Source organism: Haliaeetus leucocephalus, unplaced genomic scaffold, assembly GCF_000737465.1.
Source record: "Haliaeetus leucocephalus isolate CR32 unplaced genomic scaffold, Haliaeetus_leucocephalus-4.0 Scaffold730, whole genome shotgun sequence".
NCBI classification, from domain to species: Eukaryota; Metazoa; Chordata; class Aves; order Accipitriformes; family Accipitridae; genus Haliaeetus; species Haliaeetus leucocephalus.
The window spans coordinates 2,810,677-2,832,250 of record NW_010973166.1 but is presented as its reverse complement, the minus strand read 5'-3'; the positions used below and the strand labels follow the sequence as shown (position 1 = coordinate 2,832,250).

The 21,574-nt window shown below is 40.0% G+C and overlaps 1 protein-coding gene across 3 annotated transcripts in view; it reads right to left on the bottom strand.

Moving 5' to 3' along the window:
- The window catches only part of SMG7 (SMG7 nonsense mediated mRNA decay factor), a 55,421-nt gene that overhangs the window by 21,410 nt on the left and 12,437 nt on the right, over positions 1 to 21,574 (bottom strand). For all 3 annotated transcript variants that reach the window (XR_775213.1, XM_010580682.1, XM_010580681.1), the window contains exons 2-9: positions 11,369 to 11,400; positions 9,960 to 10,077; positions 8,826 to 8,958; positions 5,352 to 5,523; positions 4,427 to 4,498; positions 3,207 to 3,357; positions 2,737 to 2,872; positions 448 to 610 (exon numbers count right to left, since the gene is read on the bottom strand). Coding sequence is in view for 2 of the 3 variants with exons in the window: in XM_010580682.1 (XP_010578984.1) it covers positions 448 to 610; positions 2,737 to 2,872; positions 3,207 to 3,357; positions 4,427 to 4,498; positions 5,352 to 5,523; positions 8,826 to 8,958; positions 9,960 to 10,077; positions 11,369 to 11,400 (977 nt within the window). In the remaining variant the exon portion in view is untranslated. The remainder of the gene's footprint in view (positions 1 to 447; positions 611 to 2,736; positions 2,873 to 3,206; positions 3,358 to 4,426; positions 4,499 to 5,351; positions 5,524 to 8,825; positions 8,959 to 9,959; positions 10,078 to 11,368; positions 11,401 to 21,574) is intronic.

The following is a 21,574-nucleotide window of genomic DNA, read 5'->3' as shown; positions in this document are numbered from 1 at the left end:
ATTATGCAGGTAGAGTCTAAAATGCTCTGCACTCCCACTTATCTCCTAGTTGATATTATCAAGAGCACAGAAGCAGTTGAGGTGCTAGTTCAGTCAGCTTCAACTTCAGTCCTGTTGAATCAGAACTAGCTCCATTCAAAGCAACTCAGACCACATTGCAGCCAACTGCAGAGCAGCCCCACCAAGTCGGATCCAACTTTGCACCCAAGTTAAAGTGTTCCTTCAGAACCAGGAAGAAGATGCAGAGTTCTGTAAGGCTTCAAACAGAGTAAGCCCAGGGCACACAAATCCAGTGTTAGTCAGCATTGCTAGACATAAACGATCCTGCACAACCATCTTCTCTCAACTTTCTCCCTTAACATCTATTCTCATCACTTACCTCACATCACCATTAAGCTAGATCCCGACAGCAAATTACTAATGGATTCCATTACTTTTCATACTTACTGAAGAGAGCCAGTAACTGTGTCCAGCAGAGCTGCTCATCCTGGCTGTAGCTGTGCTGCTCTGTTTCATTGCTGAAGTCTCGCAGGTGGTGTAGTTGAAACAGATTGATAACAGTAATATGTACTAACTGCTGAGAATTGAAGGCCTTTTGGAATAACAACCTCTGCAACAAAGACACATGTACAATGTATGTATTTTTATATGGTAAAGCACACACTTGAAAGGATTAGTAGTTGCTATTTCACTGCTTGACTAATGCTTCTGCCCTTAAGGCAACATTCATTCTAGATTTTATTTTCAGGTCATCCCTATTAGCACAGCACTGGGCTTCCCAGGAGGACATGGGCAGATGCCCACTGTTAAGCCCAAGGTTTTTGCTCACACACCAACTCACATACATGCACAACAAATCAACACCCCCTTAGATATGGTTCTCTTTCAGAGCAAGTGCAACTTTAATGTGCAATGACAACATTGCAATGCAACTGCACGAACTGCAGAGGCATGTATATCCACTGTATTTTTCAGTCTTCTGAAGACAGAGCACAGAGAAGGTGACATTTGGGAAAAAAAAAAACACCACCACCCCAGGAAAATTTAACTACTGTGTGGTTATGTATTAAAGACTAATTCCACATCTGACTTCATGGGTCATGGAATGCCACAGTGGACTAAAATAGCATGAGCTATTTACAAATGCATTTCAGTAACTATGCTGTAAGAGACACGTTTCTCAGAACAGGAAAAGAAACTTTAATGCTTTTTTGGAGCATTATGAGAAAAAAAAAAAAAGGAGATATCCTAAACCATAACCAACTTATCTTCAGACACAACAGTCAGGGAGGCAAGTGAATTAACCAGCGTAAGCATCAGGAAAAGGTTTGAGCTCCATGTTCAACCTTGATTTTTAGTTAAGGGCATGAAGCACTGTACAGCTGACAACTCAAACTGGCAGAGCTGTCAGCAGCAGAATCATGGGCCTGGCTGAACACTCTAACCCTACAACTGCTCTCCTCATTCAGAGGTAAAATCAGCTACACAGTTAAAGTGATTATCCACCACACAGCCAATTTCATATCCACATTCAACCCATTTAAGTCAGAAGAGTTGCTCTCTAGTAAATTAAGCCTTATGTTGCATAATATAAACAAAAAAGTAATCTAAGCAACAAAGCAGGGCTCAATTAGCCCTCTTTTAACACCCTGGATCAGTTCAGAAAAGTAAGACTGTTCCACATGCCTGAGCAATGCCCATAATTATTGATTATAAGTATTGTGGAAAAAGCAGTACTTGTTCAACAGCCAACATCACACACAGAGAGATACAACTGTATAATTTTGAAACAACACTACTTTAACTCCCAGTGTTCATGCAGCTCACATTCAAAGCTAATACAATTCACAAGAAGTTTTGCGTTTTTAAAATTTATTTTAAACACAGTTTGGACCTAGCTGTAGCAGCCCAATTCAATCCAAAAAATGCAAAAAGACACTGTAGCAAATATTTGTAATTCTTTATATTGCTAAGACCACCTTCCTCTTTCTTAATTTGGAAAAGCATGAACTGCTCTGTTGAACATATCCACGCTACCTGTTCATTTTCCACAAATGAAGATGCTGAAGCAGAGCAGTTTCCAAAAGGCACCTAACAGTATGATGTCCTCTTTGAAATTGTACTGCTCTGTATAAATACCTTAGAAAATTCTCTTTGTTTCAGTCTTTGCTATATTGTCCAACTTAATGAGCTGGCTATAAAATTAATGGGTACTCCTGGATTTTCCAGAGGAAACGTGTTCTGAATAGTTGTAGTCTAAACACAAGTCAAGGTTGTACTGGCATACTTTTTAAAGGCAAGTCACTGACAGGAGAGGCAAGTTGTCTGAGGAAGATTAAAAGCAGCCTTAATAACCAGTGGGAGTGAATGAATGCCATCCAAAAATGAAGCTCTCAAAATTCCTCAGGCAACTGAGCCAACACTTCCCAGATGAATCAAGTGCTTTTCACAGGTATCCAAGAATCATCCAGGTTAAAGAGCAGAGAATCAGTGGTCATTGAATTCTCCTGTATCTCCACCAACAACACACCACATGTCAAATGGGAAAAATCCCTACTATTTGCAGAAGTCAACAGAACTATCCACTGTTACCTGCAATGCAAACCTTCCATAACTGGCTACTTGAGCTTCCTGTATTTTAGCATGTGAAAACGTTATTATTGGACTGTAATTTCAGAACTCAGTTGCTAAAAATATTCTCCTCAACATACTAATTAATATGTTGTTAGAACTAACCTTGAACTGTTCTTCCAGCTTTTCTCGAAGTGGGCTCAGCTTCTCCAAGCTCTTACTCAGGTACACATGGCCATGGAATTTAATAAATGCCTTGATGAAGTCAGACACACTCCATCGAGTCTTCACCTCATCACGACTATATTCAGAACAGAAATACCTGACCTCAGTCTTTGGGATTAGACCCAGCTGCACATAACATTACATACTTTTTCTGTGAAGTTCAAGAAAGGAGGAATGTCCATGTAAAGCTACTTTTTCATGTCAGCACAATATGCCTATTTCCTGCATCCACTATTCATGCTCAGGAGCGTCCCATTGTTCCACACATGTGTAAGGATGCTCTGACTGGATGGGGGTTGAGGAACTTCTGTTTCTACTACCAAACATGAATAACTTCTGGCAAGGGAGACAGATTTGGAAGAAGTCTCCTCCATCTTATCTGAGTGGAAGTATATTATGCTTAGTCTTACCTTTCCAGTGCTTTAGAAAGTGCTTTCTGTAGGTTAGTGGAGGCAGCTGGGAAAGGAAACTTCACAGCAATGCTTCTGCAGTAGTAGAAAATTGTGGTCAAGTGGTCTCCTTTGGAGGAAGCTAGAATAGCCAATTGATTATAAGGCTGACCTAAGGGAGAAAAAGATGTTATCCAACAAGTTGTCATTCAGTAAAGCATGTTAGATTTCAGAATAATGTGGTTACTTGAAAAGGGAGCACAAAGTCCTAAATTCTTCAACAGACAAGGTTCAGGTTCATTTGCTGACCCTTTTACTCCAGCCTCATATCAGTATGACTCAAATGAAAAAGCTTCTAAATTTGTGGTGCAGTGTTTTTGGTTGGGGGGATTGGGTGTGGGGTTTTTTGTGGGTTTTTTTTCTGGTCTGGGGTTTTTATTTGGTTGTTTTTTTACACACATCCTTTAAAACTGGACAACAAATATGGCTTAAAGGTTTTTGTCTAAATAAGAAGATACTGTCAAAAGCAAGCTTTCACCACCAACATATTTATCTTCATCTATTTGGACAAAATCTAGCCCAGTTTTACCTCATGAGGCAAACCCAACTGTCAACAGTTGTTCATATTTTTTACCTATAGAGCAAAAATTTCTACAGTTAGAATACAGAGAATTTTTCGGTTAGAATATAACTGGCTAAAAAAAACGGAATTACTGGTTTCAGCAGCCTGGCTCAAAAATGATTTATCCTTCTCTCACTATCCTTACATTTTGGACCACTGTAAGCCAATAGCTAAAAAAGCTATATCCCTGAACTAAAGAAGCCCTTAACTTGCATGAGCAACTTGAAAAAACTGATTTTAGCTACTTAACTTTACAAATTGTCATGTGAACAAACAAAAAAAGAAATAAATGCTGGTCGTAGGCAAGTTTTCATTAATCGTACTTTATAACATATGAATGTAACATGGTGTAATGAAGCAGTAGTGAAGCCTTGGAGTGAAGCTTTGTATTACCTTCTTTGTTTCTAAATCTTCACAAAAAGAAGACAAGTGATACAGATCAGGCAAATAGCTATGATTCAAATGATTTACGAACAGTTCAGGCTTTGTTGCATGATTGCTTTGGGTATTTGGGGAGGGAGATTTATATAAAATCCCAAGTTTCCAACTGCCACACAAGAAAAGCAACACCCCAAATCTTCCTTTGGAATTATGAACCTAAAAGGTATCCCAGACTCACCATTAGAAGGGACAAGCTGAGCTGCATGTCTGTAGTAAGACTCTGCCTGGCTGGTCTGATTCCTATAGCGAGCTAAGAAAACAACAAAAAACCCAGGTTGAGGCATAAACATCAACTATCCTGCACTTTAATATAACCCAGTTTACCTGAAGAGCATTTTACTATTATTTTAGAAATAAGCATCAGAAGAACATACAATTACACAAAACAGCATGAAGATTCAACATGTTGAATTTTGAAGTGTTTTTTCCTCAGATCCTATGTCACAGCTTATCAGTTCTTATGTAGAAAGATGTTGTGCCAATAGCATCACATCCAGACAGCTACAAAATATTTTTCATACTTCTCTGCACAATCAGCAACTATATCTACTTTTAGGTTGTTCCAAAAGCAATTGCAGATTCCTATGAATACAGAACTTTCTACAACACACAGTTCTACTCTAATCAACAAAGAAATAAACCTGTTGAACTTGATGTAAAAAAGAAACCTTGTTTATGAAAGGCTGGATTTCTAACTGCTGCCTTTGTATGTATGTAAGATTTAAAAGTAATGTTCTGAAATGGACAAGTATGCTAGCCTGCTGCAACAAGCTTTTGTAATAGTTACTGGTTTTAACATTTCACTATGCCTACCAGCTATAACATGATTAGTATGCTAGAAGACAGATTCTAGCAAATCACTAGAAAGCTAGTGATTAACTGTCTCCACGCATTAATGTGTAACGCACATTACAAAAGTCTAACAGCATTACTTTCCAGACCTTTCCCCCTCCAGCAACCACCAAACATACAATCAGCTACTAGCTACTGATTTGGAGCACACTTGGTCCAGCAGTTGCCCAGAGTATGTCCAGATCCCTCTTCGTGCGGGCTGAATACAGGTAGAACTCAATGTCCCACCTCTTCTTCCTTCAAAAACTCACCAATATCTCCAAGGTGGACAAGGCAGTGCTGGCAGATGTAAGAGCAGGAGCTAGATTGCGGCTTCACTATGGCGCTGGTGTGCGTCTGTTTATTGCTAATGATTCCCAGCTGGGAAGACTTTACACGACATGGCAAGTCTACATTAAAAACTGTGCACAATTCCTGTAATAACTAGAAAAACAGGTCTAGTTTAGTAGCAGCTAGAGACAGTAATCAGAAAAGCACTGAAACAATTGACAAAACTAACAGAGCATCACTCGAAGGCACAGATTAGCTAAACATATTTGAAGTGAACAAGCCTAGGTTACTGAAAGGGAGACTTTAAATTACATTCTCTATACAGAAGTCATTGAGCTCCATTTTTCTGCCCAGAATCATGAAGGGAAGTTTCACTTCTCTTCTGTAAAAAAGAGCTGTGCATCCCAAACCAGTAAGCAACTCAATTCTCATGATACTTAAATTACCAAGCATGTATCAGCAGAGGTTGACTATAAGAGGTCTACAAATCTTGTTGGGTTTTGTGATTTTGTTTATTTTGTTGGGGATTTTTTTTTGTTTAGGGTTTTGATGCTGTTTTTTAAGTAGGACACTCAAGAGGAACACAGTCTTTTTTACACCTTGATGAAGTGACACCATTCTCTGAAAATAATAGAAAGGAATGCCACTCATCCTCCAAAGAAGCTTGTTCCAACATAAGAAACAGCACTACCCTGACTTAAAATTTAGAGAGAAGCCAGAACAAAACCAAGTTTGTAGGCAATGCAAGGCAACAGTGGCTAACAGCTCAGTGGCTGAGTTGTCAGTAAATATTTGTCCTAAGCTAACAGTGAGACTCTTTCAAAGAACAAGGCATCAGTTACTTGTTCAAATATCTCAAAAGCTGATTGAATGAAAACCTGAACTTTGCCATTCTAATTAGTGCTTTTGAAGTTTTTCCTAATGGACTACAGCAAACACTCTGGAAAGTAACAGTAACCACATAGCAATGAAAAGTGCTTGCTATACTGTGTTACAGGGTTAAAAATGCAAGTAAGAATTGAGAGACTTTCTCCCAGCTGGGAACATACTCAGTCTCCAAATAAAACAGACCTGCGGCAGAGCTCCACTTCCAGATAAAGGCATAAGGAAAGCCGAGGGCTGACAGAGATGCATACTCTGTCAACGGCTAAACACGCAATGCGGTGCTTTTGCTTGCTGCAGAAAAAGGTTTGCGTTACACTTCCCTCCCCTTTTGCTCTTTTATACAGTAGATAAAAATCCCCAAATGCAAGGGATCTCACAGCTGAAAGCTGGATAAAAGAGATAAACTTGACATCTTCCAAACACGCTGAATTAGAATTCATGCTCTCTTTCAAAGGTGTCATTTACACAGGCCTCACAGTTGGAGAACAGGTATCTTGCCCGAGCAAAATCTTTAGACTAAAAATGGGACAATTAACATCACAGCAAACAGAGAAAGACGAACCAGTCTGTGATGTCATACACAAAAAGCACAAAAGCCCCTGATACACTTCAGGGAAGAACAAGGCTTTTGCAAGACAAATGGTGGAGATGGTAGAAAACCCTTGGCAATCATGCCACAGCCTGTCAAACTGGCTGCTTCAAATAAGCAGCTTTCCAAAAAACAATGCTGAAGGGGAAAAAAAAAAAAAAAAAAAGATAATACCACAGATCCTGGAAGAAAAGCTGGGGTTGCCTTGCAGATGTTCAGAATCAAAGTAGGAATTGATACAGTACGAATGACCTACTGTGCATGTTGTAACCTGAAGACTGTGCAAACTAGCCATGACAGAAAGTCTATTCAGACCACTACTTGAGATCAAGGATTTAGCAGTGACAATGTTGCTGAAGCATACACCAAAGGAGGGGAAAAAAGGAAAGAAAGGCAAGTTATCTTTAAGGCCATTATCACACACCAACTCTTATTATCCATAATCTACAAGCTGAAATCTAACACTGGAAAGAGTGTATGTAAGAGGGCAAAAAAACAGCAGTAAGGAATAAATACATGAATAGGAATCACACCCCTTTTGCAATTAAATGAAAACCTTGCAAAAGATACTTAGTGCAAGACCACCCACCAATACAGCTTTGCTTAAGGTGAAGAAAAGCTCCTGTAACTGAAGTTAGCAATTCTAAACAATCGTTGACAAAAATATAGAATTAAGACTGAAGATGTGCTTGTAAGCCTGGGAGTCTTGATCAAAAAACAGCAAGGCATTATATGTTGTAAATGCCACATAATATTCTTGGGGACAACCACCCTACTTAAATGCACAGCCGTGGTGGGCACTAAATTAGGTATTATTCAGAAAAAAGCTGTATTCCAATATGTATGTAGAAAGTATATAGACAGTTCTTGGAAAACATTAACTCAATGCTCACCATTGGTGTCAGGAGTTACAAGGAAGGGACACAGAACAAAGTACGAAACATTAAGGCATCCTACACATCCTCAGTGCATCTCCATTTTGGAATTCATTCTGTGCTGGAATAACTGGAGCCCAGAACAAAACCAATTATCTTTGCTTATCCTTCGTTATATAAGGGAAGTACCACATTTTGAAAAATGAAGAGGAATTATGACAATGGCCCACAAATTCATGCATAATAACAAGAAAGTGAATGGGAATTTTTAGAGAAACAGCAGAAAAAAGAACTAAGAGTACAATGAAATCATCAGTTAACATGTTTGTTGGGCCTGACTTTTTTTTGCGTCATTGTTTCTCTCAGACATTACAACTAAAATACAGAATTCTTCACCACAGATCACTGCAGGGACCAGAGTAAATGGCTTCAAGAGGGACTGGAGAGTCAGTGAAGGCTAGACCTCCTAATAGCTAGATGACTCAGATATAAACTAGCTCAAGAAGGCAACATACCTACAAGGCAGAAAGCAAGAGACTAGAGCAAGAAAGTATCATTCCTGCTGCTTAATGCGCACTCTAAGCGGTCACAGCAGACTACTGCAAGAGACAAAATATGGGGCTAAATGGACCTTTGATCTTACTCAAAGCAGTGGGTTTTAGGCTTTAAAGCAGATTCTATTAGAAGGGAACTTAAACTGTTGCCATGTTTTTATGAAGCACCAAAACCAACTACTAAATTCACAGAAGTTTCAGATCAACTCAAGGCTGCAGCTGATGGAAAGAAAGCACATCACCAGCTTTGTAGACATGTTCTACTGAAAGCACCAGCGTTAGCAAGGTACACTGCTTGATCCAGAACAGCAACAGTTTCCTACACTAAGGGAAAAGGACAGATTTTCCCCACCTGAAACCGATTCTCCTGCCCTTCCTCAAAGAGATTAACACTAGTTCTTCATGCTGGTATGGTATCAGAGCTCATCTCTCATGAGCAGTTGCTGGAGCGGCACAGGAGAACTCACCCACATGCAAGCAGCATAAGGCTGAAGCCTGCTTGCTTCCAGACTATGCAAATATAGCACAGCCAACATCTTTTTTGCAACTCACCTGTGTGTAGAAGCCACTAGCTGCCTCTAAGAACAGAGAAAGGTTCGCCTGAACTTCGCTCCGATTTGGATTTGCTCTATTTTTCGCCTGACCCTGTAGCGTCGTGATCTGATTTTTAAAGGCATGATTCCAACTGAAAACAAAATAAGTGCTGGTTTATTTTTTACTCTGGAAGTGTCAATGCAGATAGCATAAGCAACAGGAAAGAACTGTTTAGTTACATAGCATCAGACATGAAAATGAAGTATATTCAAATTCAGGCAACTTTTGGATTACAAATAATGTTAAATACTTAAGAAATACCTTTCCCCACCTCTCATAACTAGAGAAACCAATCCCGATACTGTATAGCTAACACTGTAACAGCATTAATATTTGCTTGTAATTGTTTTGTTTTAGGCAGCATAGTGCTCTCTTCTGAAAACAGGATGTGGGGTATAGAAAGTCCAGTTAAAAATCATTCAGCATCTGGAGGCATGGACAAGACAACTCAGCCAGCCTACTCATCTTGCTTCCCTCAGAGTGCTGGAAGAACCACACGCCTCTCAACTAAACCTGTTACAACCCATCTTAAATAACAGGGAATGGACTCAGGGCATGAAGAAAACTCAGCAGGATCTTCCCCTGATACTGGGGTGCTCACGGCACATTAAGAAAAGTTCTCTCCTGATATTCCTCCCTCTGCCCAGCCCTACCTCAGAGGGCTTAAAGCGAGGGTCTTTGGCAGCTACTCAACTCCTGTGAGACCTTGCTCAAAGCTCCAGGTGATTACATCAGGCAAATTTCCTCCTTTCTGGAAACTCCAAACTTCCGGCCCTTCCATGACAGCACAGAAGACTGATGTTTCTTTGCTCTCTCCTTTCCATGTGGCTCACCAAAACCTGCTCCTGCATGACACGGCTGCTGCTAATTGCCAGAGGTAAAATACTAACCTATTGAATGCTCTTCATCGACTCTGCAGTGCATTCTCATGTTTCATCCACAGCACAGCTCTCATTTTAAAGAAAATAAGACAACCATTTCACAGGATACAATCGCATTTCTGGAAGCCTCAGGGTTTCCTGCTCATCAGCCCAGATTACATATAAATATATATATATATATACACACACACAAATTTATTGAGGTACTTACAGGTCCTGCTCCACTTTTTTATCTAGAGCATATTCCAAATCGGTCACTAGCATTTTCTGATATAAGTCCTGTAGAGCCTGTCTGGACGTCCAGACTTCTGCTGGACCCAGCTTCGAATCTGAGCAACGAAAGAGAAAAACAAAGACACAACAGTTTTTGCAATACTCAAACTTACGGAGTTATTCCAACTGATTTTTCACTCACCCAAAGTAAAGAACTTAGCACAGTGTAGGACACCCAATGCCAAACACCCGCTTTTATCACAGATTCATCAGAATGGTGAAATACAAGAACTACAGAGGGACTGGGAATTAACTGATCACTGATTAACTGATCAGTCTCCTACAACACCAAAATTAGACATAAGCAAAGTCAGCAGCTGGCAAGTTAAAAAAAAAAAAAAAAAAAAAAAAAAAAAGGAGGTGATTCTCTGCAAGTCATTGAACTGCAGAACTTCTTGCCACTGGATGAATTTAGAAAAATTTCCAGAGTAGCCTGAAAAAATTAGCAGAAAAGAAATCCATCAAGGGATGCTAAATAGGACAGTCCCTTAAGCCAATACTGTTGGTATTTAGGAGAACATTGTGGACAAGTACTACTGCACGCTTGCCATTTTCTAACTCTTTAGTAGCCATCTGCTTTCCATCACCAAGGGTGAATGCAAACACTACTCCCTGCTATCTCCAGTTACAGAGTCCAATTTCCCCTGCCTTGTAAAATCACCTCAGCTGGGGCTGTGGGAGCACAAGGGATGGGCCTCACCCCCGAGAAACCACTCTGCTGATGGTGTAGCCACTCCTGCTGGGTCAGATGGATCCAGGCAGTTATAAGGTTCCTACGGGGACTACACCAACCTGCTACGTGTACTTCGCCAAGGTGGTAAGCACAGCTGAGCATAGGTTCATTATGCAAGCTGCTTGTACTGTGTGGCTGATACATTAATATAAAATATACATATTCCATAAACACATACAGCTTAAAACATAGCTGGTAGCATTTCATAGCATCTACAGGCTGCACTTTCATAACACATGTAGTAGCATTCAGATCAACATTTCTATCACCCAGCTTTCTCAAAACCATCCAGATTCTTGCTAACCCCAAGTACAGCAGTTCCTGTGGTAGTCTGGACAGGAGTCTCTGGGAGAGGAGTAGGGGTGTGACCTCCAGCTCCAAATGCTTTAAAACACCCAAAGTCAGCTTTAAAAATACATGTATTTTAGATACAGGAGAGAGGGGCACAGTTGTTAAAATGCTATTTATTTATACACAGAGGACAAACCTTTAACATAACATCACACACTTTCCAGAGAATTCTTAGGAAAGATAAGCATACAGAACACAAAAGGAAAACAAAACCAGGAATCAAGTATTACCAGCTAGATCAACTGCATAATAAAGGCAATTACCTGTCATGTCAGCCTTCAGGACTTCTGCCTGCCTGTAAGAAAGCAATAAAACAATAAATTAGAAGCAGACTGATCAAAATAAATGAATTACACTAAAGCACATTCATGCAGCAGTGAGCAGAGAAAGTGGGGCCAGCTCTGTAGAGGCAGCCTACAACCTACACTGCTATAGTTTACCCCATGCAGTATGGATTTGAGCTACTGTTGTTTAACAGTAGGATTTCTTCTAATTCATACCATAACAAAAGTCAACTGTTCACTTTTCCCTGCTTAGCTTAAGACTCTTTCAGAAAAAAATATAAAGTAGAAAACCCTTACACAATATTTTAAGCTTTACCTGCCAGCAGTGTCCTGCCAATATTAGCGATACCTGCTTACCTGTAACTGGAAATTTGATAGTAACTCTAAGTTGTCACATGTGAAATGCAGTAGCCAACACACAGCAAAGCAAATTCCCATCAGTGCCTGTTAGTACACTGCTACAGCCCTCCTGCCCCTCCGTCCTGCACTAGCTTTCCTTAAGGAGAGGCAAAAAAAGACTTTGGCTTCCCCAGTTTCCTCTCTTCCTTGCGCTGCCTTCCTAAAGTCATGGTTTGTTCAGATTTTCAAGAAGAAAGAACATACAGAACATACAGAAAGAATGGCAACTACAGGTGACCAACTACCACTCCTTCGCTGAACATCCTCTGCAAATCCCCACTGTTCATGGAGGCTGGCAAACAGTTTCTCAAATAGAGGAACATCAGGACACAGTCCTCATTAAATAAATATTTACAAATGGTCATCAATGGCTGGATGGAGCAGGCAAACAAGATGCTACAGTTAAGCACTGTGTCAGCGGTACATAAAACTTCAAGGGGCAGTGCTGCTGGCCTCTCTGATAAACACAGAATTAACACAGGGCAGGCAGAGGCACAAGGGACACAAGGCTGCCTGGTTTGGCTAGGTTTTTAGTGGAACATGTCCCTTTATTTTGCTACACTCAAATGTTTACATATATTTGCAAAGAGAGTGTAAGCTTTCCATACCAGACATGAAATCCTTCTAGCATATGAAATACCCACTTCCACTTGCCTCCCTCAGCAAAAAAACTAGATGGAAGTCACACTGTGACTAACATGAAAGTCAGATGCCAGCTTAGGAAATAATGGAGAGCCAGGAGAAAGCACCACCTAATCCCTAAAGACGCTTCAGAAACAAGCATATACTCTCTCTTGCCAATGTGAAGTTGTGGTGACTGTAAAAATAGTTTTTCCGGTTTTTCTGGGTTCTACCTACTGGCCACAAATTATAGGGAAGGTTTTGAGATCCACATCAGGATTAAAAAGATATCACAATAGTGCCAGCGCTTCACTAGGAAGATGTATATAGGTATGTCCCTTCATAAAACTTCTATTTATTAAATGCAAGAATTACCTGTAGCAACTCAGCACAGTCACCACAGTGTACCATCCAAGAAGCAATGGGATGCTCCAAGGGCTCTAATTAAGTTAATAATATCTTAACCGGTGCCAGAAGTAAATCTGTACATTCCTCACCTGCTTCACAAAGTTAATCTATTTAAGATAACTTCTTTGAGTTTATTTCTTTCAAGAAGGTGTTAATTCATTTTTTCAACTCCTAACAACAGGGAACACTGGAAGAAGAGATAACCTATTATTACTGACAGAGAGGCAAGCAAGGAAAATTGTAGATATTGTGTCATGAGAAAGCTGAAAGGCCAAGAAACATTTCTGCCTCATCCACATGGAGGTAATGAAAGGCACCTTAGCGATGCTCTCCCCATCACTGCAGCTAGCAGGATGGGAAAGAGCAGATCTTTTCCCCCACACAACTAAGAACCGCCAAAAAGGATGGCAATCTCCTCTGCGTGCTGTGCCTCGGAAGCCTCTGCGACGCTGACCTGCAAGTCTAGTCAAGCACAAAGCTGAGCCAATTCTGGGATGCTATGACTCGGCAGCTAGAAATGCCACTGCTCAGAAGGAAAAGCTGACTTGCTCAGGTGCTGAAGTCTCTCTTTTTTTAACGGCCAGCCAAGTTAATACAGTTTGGCTCGCACTTTAAACACCTGCCAGTTGTGCAAACTTTTTATTTAAGCTGAGAACACGCTCTGTGTTGCCAAAGCCATGAATCCTACTGAGAGGCTCAGCCCAAGCGGGACATGCAGTACTGCTCCAGCAAATTCTCCTCCAGGCAAAAAGGCTCTACCCTTTAAAAGCCAAGAACTGCTACTCTGAAAATTACTTGTGCAGAACTACCTTCCACTATGTTAAGCACTAATCTTTAAAGGGGGAAATACAAATAGCACCACTATAAAGGCTTTCTTTTTATAAAGTTTTGACTAGCTGTTGCCTGGAGAATTTAGATGAAGAGAGCCTCAACCCCTACATCTGTGCAACTGCTGACAGATGCTCTGTAAACGCATAGCCCTAACAATATCTCTGGACCTGAACTTTCACCAAAACGTTTTTTTTTTAGAACACCTTTTTTGGAAGACAATACTCACAGGCTTACAGAACAAGAGCCTTTAGCACCAGTCTCTTCACTGGCCGTAAAGCAAACTGCCTTTTATATTTTATAAGCTTGCAACAAGCTACACTAAGGTGATTATCACTGTTTTAATAAAATGTATAGAAGTTATTTCAATACTTCCTAGAGGCCAAAGGAATTAGTAAAGTATGTCTAGCATTAGCATGCTCTGCTTCTCATTTCCACCTAAAACCAACTTTTATTTAAAACAGCTGAATCTACCATGGCTAAGCCAGGATAACAGGGGGTAGCCTGGCTACCGAACTTGTTCTGCATCAGTGGCAAACTATTAGCACCTCAAGAGAAAAGATGCATTGCCTGTTCCTCGAACAGGATTTACTGAAGAGCTGATGCCAATGCTCAGAGAGTCCTAGGTGGCACAAATCAGAGTTCACTGATAACAGCAAGAGTTCCTGACCATGCAAATGGCTCCTTGTATTGTCAAGCATCTTTTAACAAGCTTTTTTTGTCCATATATTTTCTTGCACTGCCTCATATTGAATTTGCGTTAGAATGACTCATTCTGGTGCAAAAAAACATTGCCTGCCAGCAGACCTGGTACAACTTGCTGACGCATTCTATCATTTCAAGAATATCCTCTGCCTCCTTGCCCAGTTGGACTCAGCCATTCAGTCTTCAAGTCAGGTTTCCCCAAGTTTATTGGTCCAAAGCCAAATAAGCACAAACCATAGTTCAAAAAAATCGTATTTCAAGCATCATTGTTAGATGATACAGCATTGTGATAACTGTTCTTTGTAATTTCCTAACCAAATATAAATTCAGCCCATGCTTTAGTTCAACTCAAAATTCAAATACAAAAGCCTTCCACTCAATTCAGTAAAATAGTTTACCAGCCAAACAAATTTTCATTTTATGCAAATACTTGAAAAGCTTCAAAACTTTAAAAGACAGTAGTAAGGACCTTCTTTTGATGTTACAAATGCATAACATATATTAAAATTTAAGTACCCACAGATGGCAAAGGGAACTTTTCTTCTCTTAAAAACCTGGCCGTATATAAAGTCCAGTTTTGCTGTAACTCAGGGGAACTCAGACACTACATTTAGCCTGGAATGAATCACCGGATTTAGCAAAGGAAGGTAAGACAGACACATTTCATTTTTCCATTTTCAAGTTTTCACCATTCTTGATCAATTTAGTCTTCCCTAAGCAGAAAAAGAAACCAAATTGTTCTCCTTCAGCTGATAAACACTACAGAAGCCCCACAAATATAGGGATGATTCTCCCATGCACATTTTAAAGTGTTTAAACCATCACATTGAGAGCCTGAAAGGTATATTGACAGATCATGTAGTAGCCCTTACACTTTCACACTAGGATGCGTTGCTTAATTTGCTCTTAAAATCCTACAAGAAAAGATCATACAACCTCCCTGGTTAACTATTCTATTGCTCAGTGATAGTCCAGAAGTTTTTTCTGAAACACCAACCTAAGGCCCTGCTGCTGCAAACCAAGTCCTCTCCGCAGCACACCCAGCCGCCATGCAGAGCTCCTGATCACCACTTCTGTCTAACAGCCACTTGGAAAACCAAAGACTTAAATGCATACTCTGAACAACCAGTTCTCTCTTCCAGGCTAAAACGTCAACCTTCATAAATCAAGTTTTCTAATCCTCTTATTGCCACCCAATTTCAAACTCCATTCATGTACCACTAAATGAAAGGATCTATTTTACTGTTGCCCCCAAAACAGCTCATCTCTGTTTCAATACATATTCTTCAGTTCTGTTATAATTCAAAGCATGCATAATAACAAATTTTCAGTTCTGCGTACACCACGCTGCATTTGTAAGAGGGTAATATCAGTTCTACAGAAGCACAGTTTTGTTAACAAGCTTCATTATCAAGCACAGAAAAGCAAATAAAATTAAGCCCACATTTTCAACGCAGAAGTCTTGTGTTACCCAGCTAACACCCGCTATTTCTGAAAGTCCAACAGGTCAAAGTCAAGCTTCACTTACACCACACTCCTCATTTATGCAGTGAGGATGAGCCAGGCATGACCTGCTATGGCACGACAAGTTCTACAAAAAACGTGGAAAAACCCCCACCTCACAAAAAAAAAAAAAAATCAACAAAAAAACCCCACACCCAAAACCACCCCACTGAACACGACACTCTGCTTTCCATCATGTCTAAAGGGGAACTCCACTCGGTTTTCCCCTGGCAGCCCTGAAGCATCAGCAGCTGTATCAGTTCCCTTATCAAATCTCAGTAACACAAACCCCCTGATAAGGAATTGAGGATTTTCAGTACTAGAATGGGTAGTGAGTCCAGGCAGCTGGGCTTATAAAAGCAATCAGAATCCAAACTAAAAACCATATTAAATGGTCAGGGTAGTTTCACTCCAAGCAGGAATTTATATGCCTGCACTTCTCTTCCCCAGAGGTACGTGCAGAAATTGTCCTGCAATGAAAAGTGCCCACAGCCTAGCGAGCCTTAGCAGGAGGTGACTGATTCAAAGGCTCATCAAGGGCACTGCCAGAAAGTTTTCCTTCTTCTGAAACTGAATAAGAAGATATAGAACATATATAAAATAAAAGTAGGAAATCTTTCATTTTGGGTAGGGAAGGTAAATTTTCCATGCTAGCATACTAAAAAGAAAGTCAAATACACTTAATACTTAAAAGAAACTAATATTCTATTTTAATCATTCCAATACATGGCAAGGCTCACACCCAGAAGGAACTCCAAAGCAACATCCAGCAACTAATATTTTAGATTTTCCTCAAAGTAATAGTTAACTTCAACAAAAATTTATAATGGCCTCAGTGGGTTTCTTGTTTGTATTTAAGCACACCCATGCTGATCCAGGGCAGTGGAAAGCAGTAGAAAAGACTAACAGCACAGGCACTGAATATTCTACAGCAGATTTAGGGAAGAGTTGGTTTGCTCAGAAGCCCCTAAACACTGTACCCAAGACAGCATTCACATCTGGACTTCAGCACTGAGCAAAAATTACTGATACAAGTGGCTGACAGTTTTATGGGAAATAAGCATTCTTCCTTCCACTCCTAAGAGTAACCACTAACACTTGCTAAAATATAAAGCTTTATTAGCAGTTTTTAAAGACTCACTGGGCACTAATCCTTTACAGCTGGTACGCTTTGCTAAAGGTTAGATTTTGAAAGATACAGAAATAACTCCGACTTCCCTGAACTATTTTGTAGACAGCAACTGTATCTCTAACTACAACCTCTCAAAGGAAAATATTTTCATAGCAATCTTAGGATTGTGCACAAACCTAGATTTTTATACCTGAGTAACAGTAACAGGGAACTTGCAGTTAAACTTCATCTTTGATATTTTCTTCACCTATTAATTCAATATCACCTGAATATAACAGGCTTCAGACAGCATCTCCAGTTAACAGCCTGACACATCCTTTTCCTGAAAGGGTATCTGGATGGAGTCAGGATTGTGCTGCAGTATAGGGAGTCCAATATAGATTTTACTTACTTATTTGTGTATAGACTTCACCTACTCACTTGTGCATGAGATATGTACTGTTTAACAACTTTTTTTAAGCAGCTTTATCTTTATTGAACAAGTTCTTAATGTTCTAAACTTGCAAGTGTTGCCTCCTAATTTAAATTACCATAGTTTTTTCATAAAGTGCTGAAACCACTTGCTTCAGAGCAGGCAGGTTTTGGTGATGTCAGCTCTTAATGACGTAGCAAGAGATCTTCGGGCTGTGAGTCATCGAGTTAAATGCTCCATGTACCTTTGACACTGAAAGGACACTCTTCACAGATATGGTAATGAAAACCACCTTCAACAGTACTGCTTTATTGTCAATTTTATGTGCTAACTAGTTTAAAGCTTATTATTCCTGTTACAGGCAGCTGAAGCCAGTGTACAGCTAATTTCTTTGACCAGTGGTTTTATCAGATTATAGCTGTAGATCAAAGCCACACAAACAATTAATTCAACATCAGTGTAACTGCAAGTAAAAAAAAAAAACATCTCTGCAAACAGATGCTAAAGCAAGCAATCACTACCCAAATCCAAACCCTCTCCACAGGGAATCCTGCTTTATTACCTTCTTGTTCCCACCTCAGCTGAGAGGAATGGTGAGAAACGGGAACACAGAATAGGATTATTTTTTTAATCCCACCTTCCCCCTTTCTCCTAGTCCAGGCTCTATCAGAAGCAAGTCATAATAATCATCCTCAAAAAGCAACCACCAAAAGCCATCCTTTCCAAGTTTGATCAGAACTGACAATCCTCCTCCCTGGATAAGAGTAAAACTACCCTCGCAGTCAGCTTCATTCAAACTCATTTTTTTCCTCCAATTTACTTGAAGTCAGTTGCTTTGCCTCAAGATGTGCCCAAAGGTAAAAGCTACCCTAAGGGAAGTTTATATGTGCTTACTGTCCGATTTAACCTACAGGGAGGGAAAAACAAGTCTCCTACCCTGCTCAGGCTTCCAGTGTTCAACTGTCTCCACTGAAGTTGCCACTCGCTCTCATTACAGCCTAGAGCTCACATAAAGCACAGGAGTGAGCCTGAGCCTTGTTAGAACAGCAACGCTGCAAAAGGGAGCCTCAGAAATGGGATCCTGTCCCTATAGGCTGTCATTCAGGATCAGCAATATGCCTGTGTCTATTCCATAGAGTTCTAAAATTTGTCAGGAGAGTAACGTGCAAACTAAATACCCAACAATCTGTATTCTTTAATTCAAACAAAAATAGCTTGGAATAAATGTACAGTTTTAAGACTAGCTCAGGAAAGCTCAGCTGTGTTTTCCATAGTCACTGCTTTGTAAAGATATTTTAAAAATACTATGCTGTTCTTCAACTTTCCATCTTGACCTACTACTTATCTGGAATTTTACTGGAGCCATAAGGGAGAAAACTAACCTCTAAATGGATGTTGCCCACGAAAGAAAAGCACAAGAACTCCAATCACCTTTACTTTGTTTACCTTCCAGAAGCTGACAGCGTCGGTCCGCAGGTAAGCCTGACAGTGTTTTCAGTATAGAAAAATTAAGAGCAAATATGTCTGGCACTTCAAGACATGGATATCTTTTCATATTTTAAGGAATATCTTTAAGTGAAAGTTTCTAATAGGAAACAGTCAGCAGATGAATACACTTACGGAATACTCTGTTTCCTTATCAGCATCCATACAGTAACACATCTACTGCATGGTCTGACAACACATCAGCTTTGCAGTTGACCTGAGAACAAGTCAATGGCAAAATGTTTCACATAGAATATATAATCTTTCTGTGTATCTCCTTAAACTTTGCGCTATCCATTGGTCAAGATAGTTTTTGAAAACTAAAGCAATCTTAAAGGTGTGAAGGCACAAAAAATTCTTCAAGATTGCCTTGCAATCCACTCAACCATTGACAGCCAGCTCCCTTAAAAATCTACAGATTTTGGAGAGAAAAATCAAAAAGCTCTGCTCACTCACTACCCACAATGAGGAACTTTTGGTAAGCACACAGAACGGTTATTACTTCTTATGGACTATGGTGCTAAGCAGGATGTGAGAGGTTTGCATCTGAACTACCTTACTTCCCGTGGTAATTCCCACAAGGTTTTGAGACTGAGCAAGGAAAAGCAATAGAATTACCTTCTGAACAAACAAACAAAAAACTCCAAACAACAAAAACGCCCCCCCCCCCCAACTTATGCCCTTGTAATATTACTATCTTTGCTCTTTCAATTCTGCCCTGATTAGAGTGCACACAATACCAGGTTTCAGTTGTGATAAATACATTGTAACACTAGTACTCATTTGTTATATTACAGTTCTTAACAGGAGTGAAGATTTTATCAAGTCAAGAGCTGGAAACTGCAAAAAATAGGTGTTAAAATAAGTGAACATTATTTAACTTCTTTTAACAGCTTTTGCATTATGAAAACCATGTCCAGAATTATGGAAAATGCAGAAATCAGAGCACTGAGATCAGATTCAGATGGATATCATCACATCAGTTTCAGAAAGTTATGCTATTTAAGTCAGCCTTGCAGCAGCCAGATCAGCTAAGGTCAGGCAGCAGATGCCAACCCTCCCTGGACATTGTGTGAGATCCCCCAGGCAAGTGTACCGTATTCAGTTCAAAGGCTGGTACTTACACAGTCAATTTAGTGACATACTCTTGCAACACGGATAAAATACGCCCTCTCGCCTGTCTGTGGAGCTGGAGAGCAGAGCACCTGCAGCTAGGAGTTAGTTACAAAGGTGACATAAATTTCCCCTTGGGAAGTTCACCCCACTTTGCATGAAGAGAGCAATATTTGCAACCCTGTAAGTCCTGACTTTCAGCTTTAGCAGCTTCCTGCTGCCTCTAGCCTCCACTTATAGCTTGGGCCATAAAACTGAGATCTTGCTGATTTTCAGTCTTTTCTATGGACCCCTTTCTTCTCAGTCCCTGACTCTGAAATTAACCCTTGCCCAGCAGCAAACACTGATCCTTACGCTCAGTCAAGCTGAAAATGACTCACATGTACGGAGGAAGGAATTACCATTAAAGAGGATTCAGTTATTGGGATTTCAAGATACTGTCTTCCCTGCTGAGCAGCAGATGGAGAAAGAGCAACTATATTACACGTTGCCATCAGAGGTGGCAAAAATAAAGCGCAAGTAACCTGTCATACTGTGCTTGTAGCAAGTTCACTACGATAGATACAGTGGAGTTCGGCATTTTGAACATGTGCTTTCCAAGCACTAACACTGAGATCTATGCCCAGATACTCAAGACCTTCAGAAACACAGGGCCTAAAGCAAAATTATTGATATTTAAATTATTCATTGCAGTCATTCAACAATTGTATGAAGCTGGTTTTTGCCCAACCCCATTCATTTTATAAACTCACAATTATGTAAACATCACACAAAACACATATCTATGCACAAATGTGACATACCCAGAAGTTTTAAAATAGCTTTTAATAATTAAGAGATTTTTTTCAGTCTGGAAGGACACTGCATGGTTTAGGCAAGCTATGACAAATAATACTCAGATTACATCTGAGTATGATCCTAATTGTAAGCTGCATCTTGGAAATTATTTTCAATTCTCCATCTTGAAACTAAATGCAAGCCACACTCTGAAAGCACAGAAATGGCACGAAGGCTGAACACCAGTCAGGGAGAATTATATTGGCCATTTATGATAATTAAATGGGTACTCAGCGCATCATTGCCAATAGTTTACAAGAGTCTCATTAGCTGCTCCCCATTCTCTATCAGAAACACATAGGCAACACTGTTCTGAAACATACTTACTTTTCAACTAGAGAATATTCAAAGAATTATTTTCCCAAAAAAAGTATGGAAATAAGAAAAAGTAAGAGGTGGAATCTTCTACCACCACAGGTTTAATGCAGCTCTACCAAATACAGTAATTTCTAATGGGGGGAAAAAAAAAAAAAAACCAAAAAACCACAATCATTAAATTATCACCTCAAACCACACAACCAGCAATATTCACCACATATTTCAGCAAAAGTATAAACATGACACAAGGTACCAAGGATACCTGTTTGAGCTGCATGGAACTATGGGAAGGAGAGTTTGTTACTGAACCTCAGACTCAGCTTCTGTTTTATCAACACACAACTGTCCCGTAGTCCTCTGCTCTTGGTTCTCCTCAGTTTGCGAGCATCTCATCCAGATGGGCTGTCCGCCACAAAACCCAAGA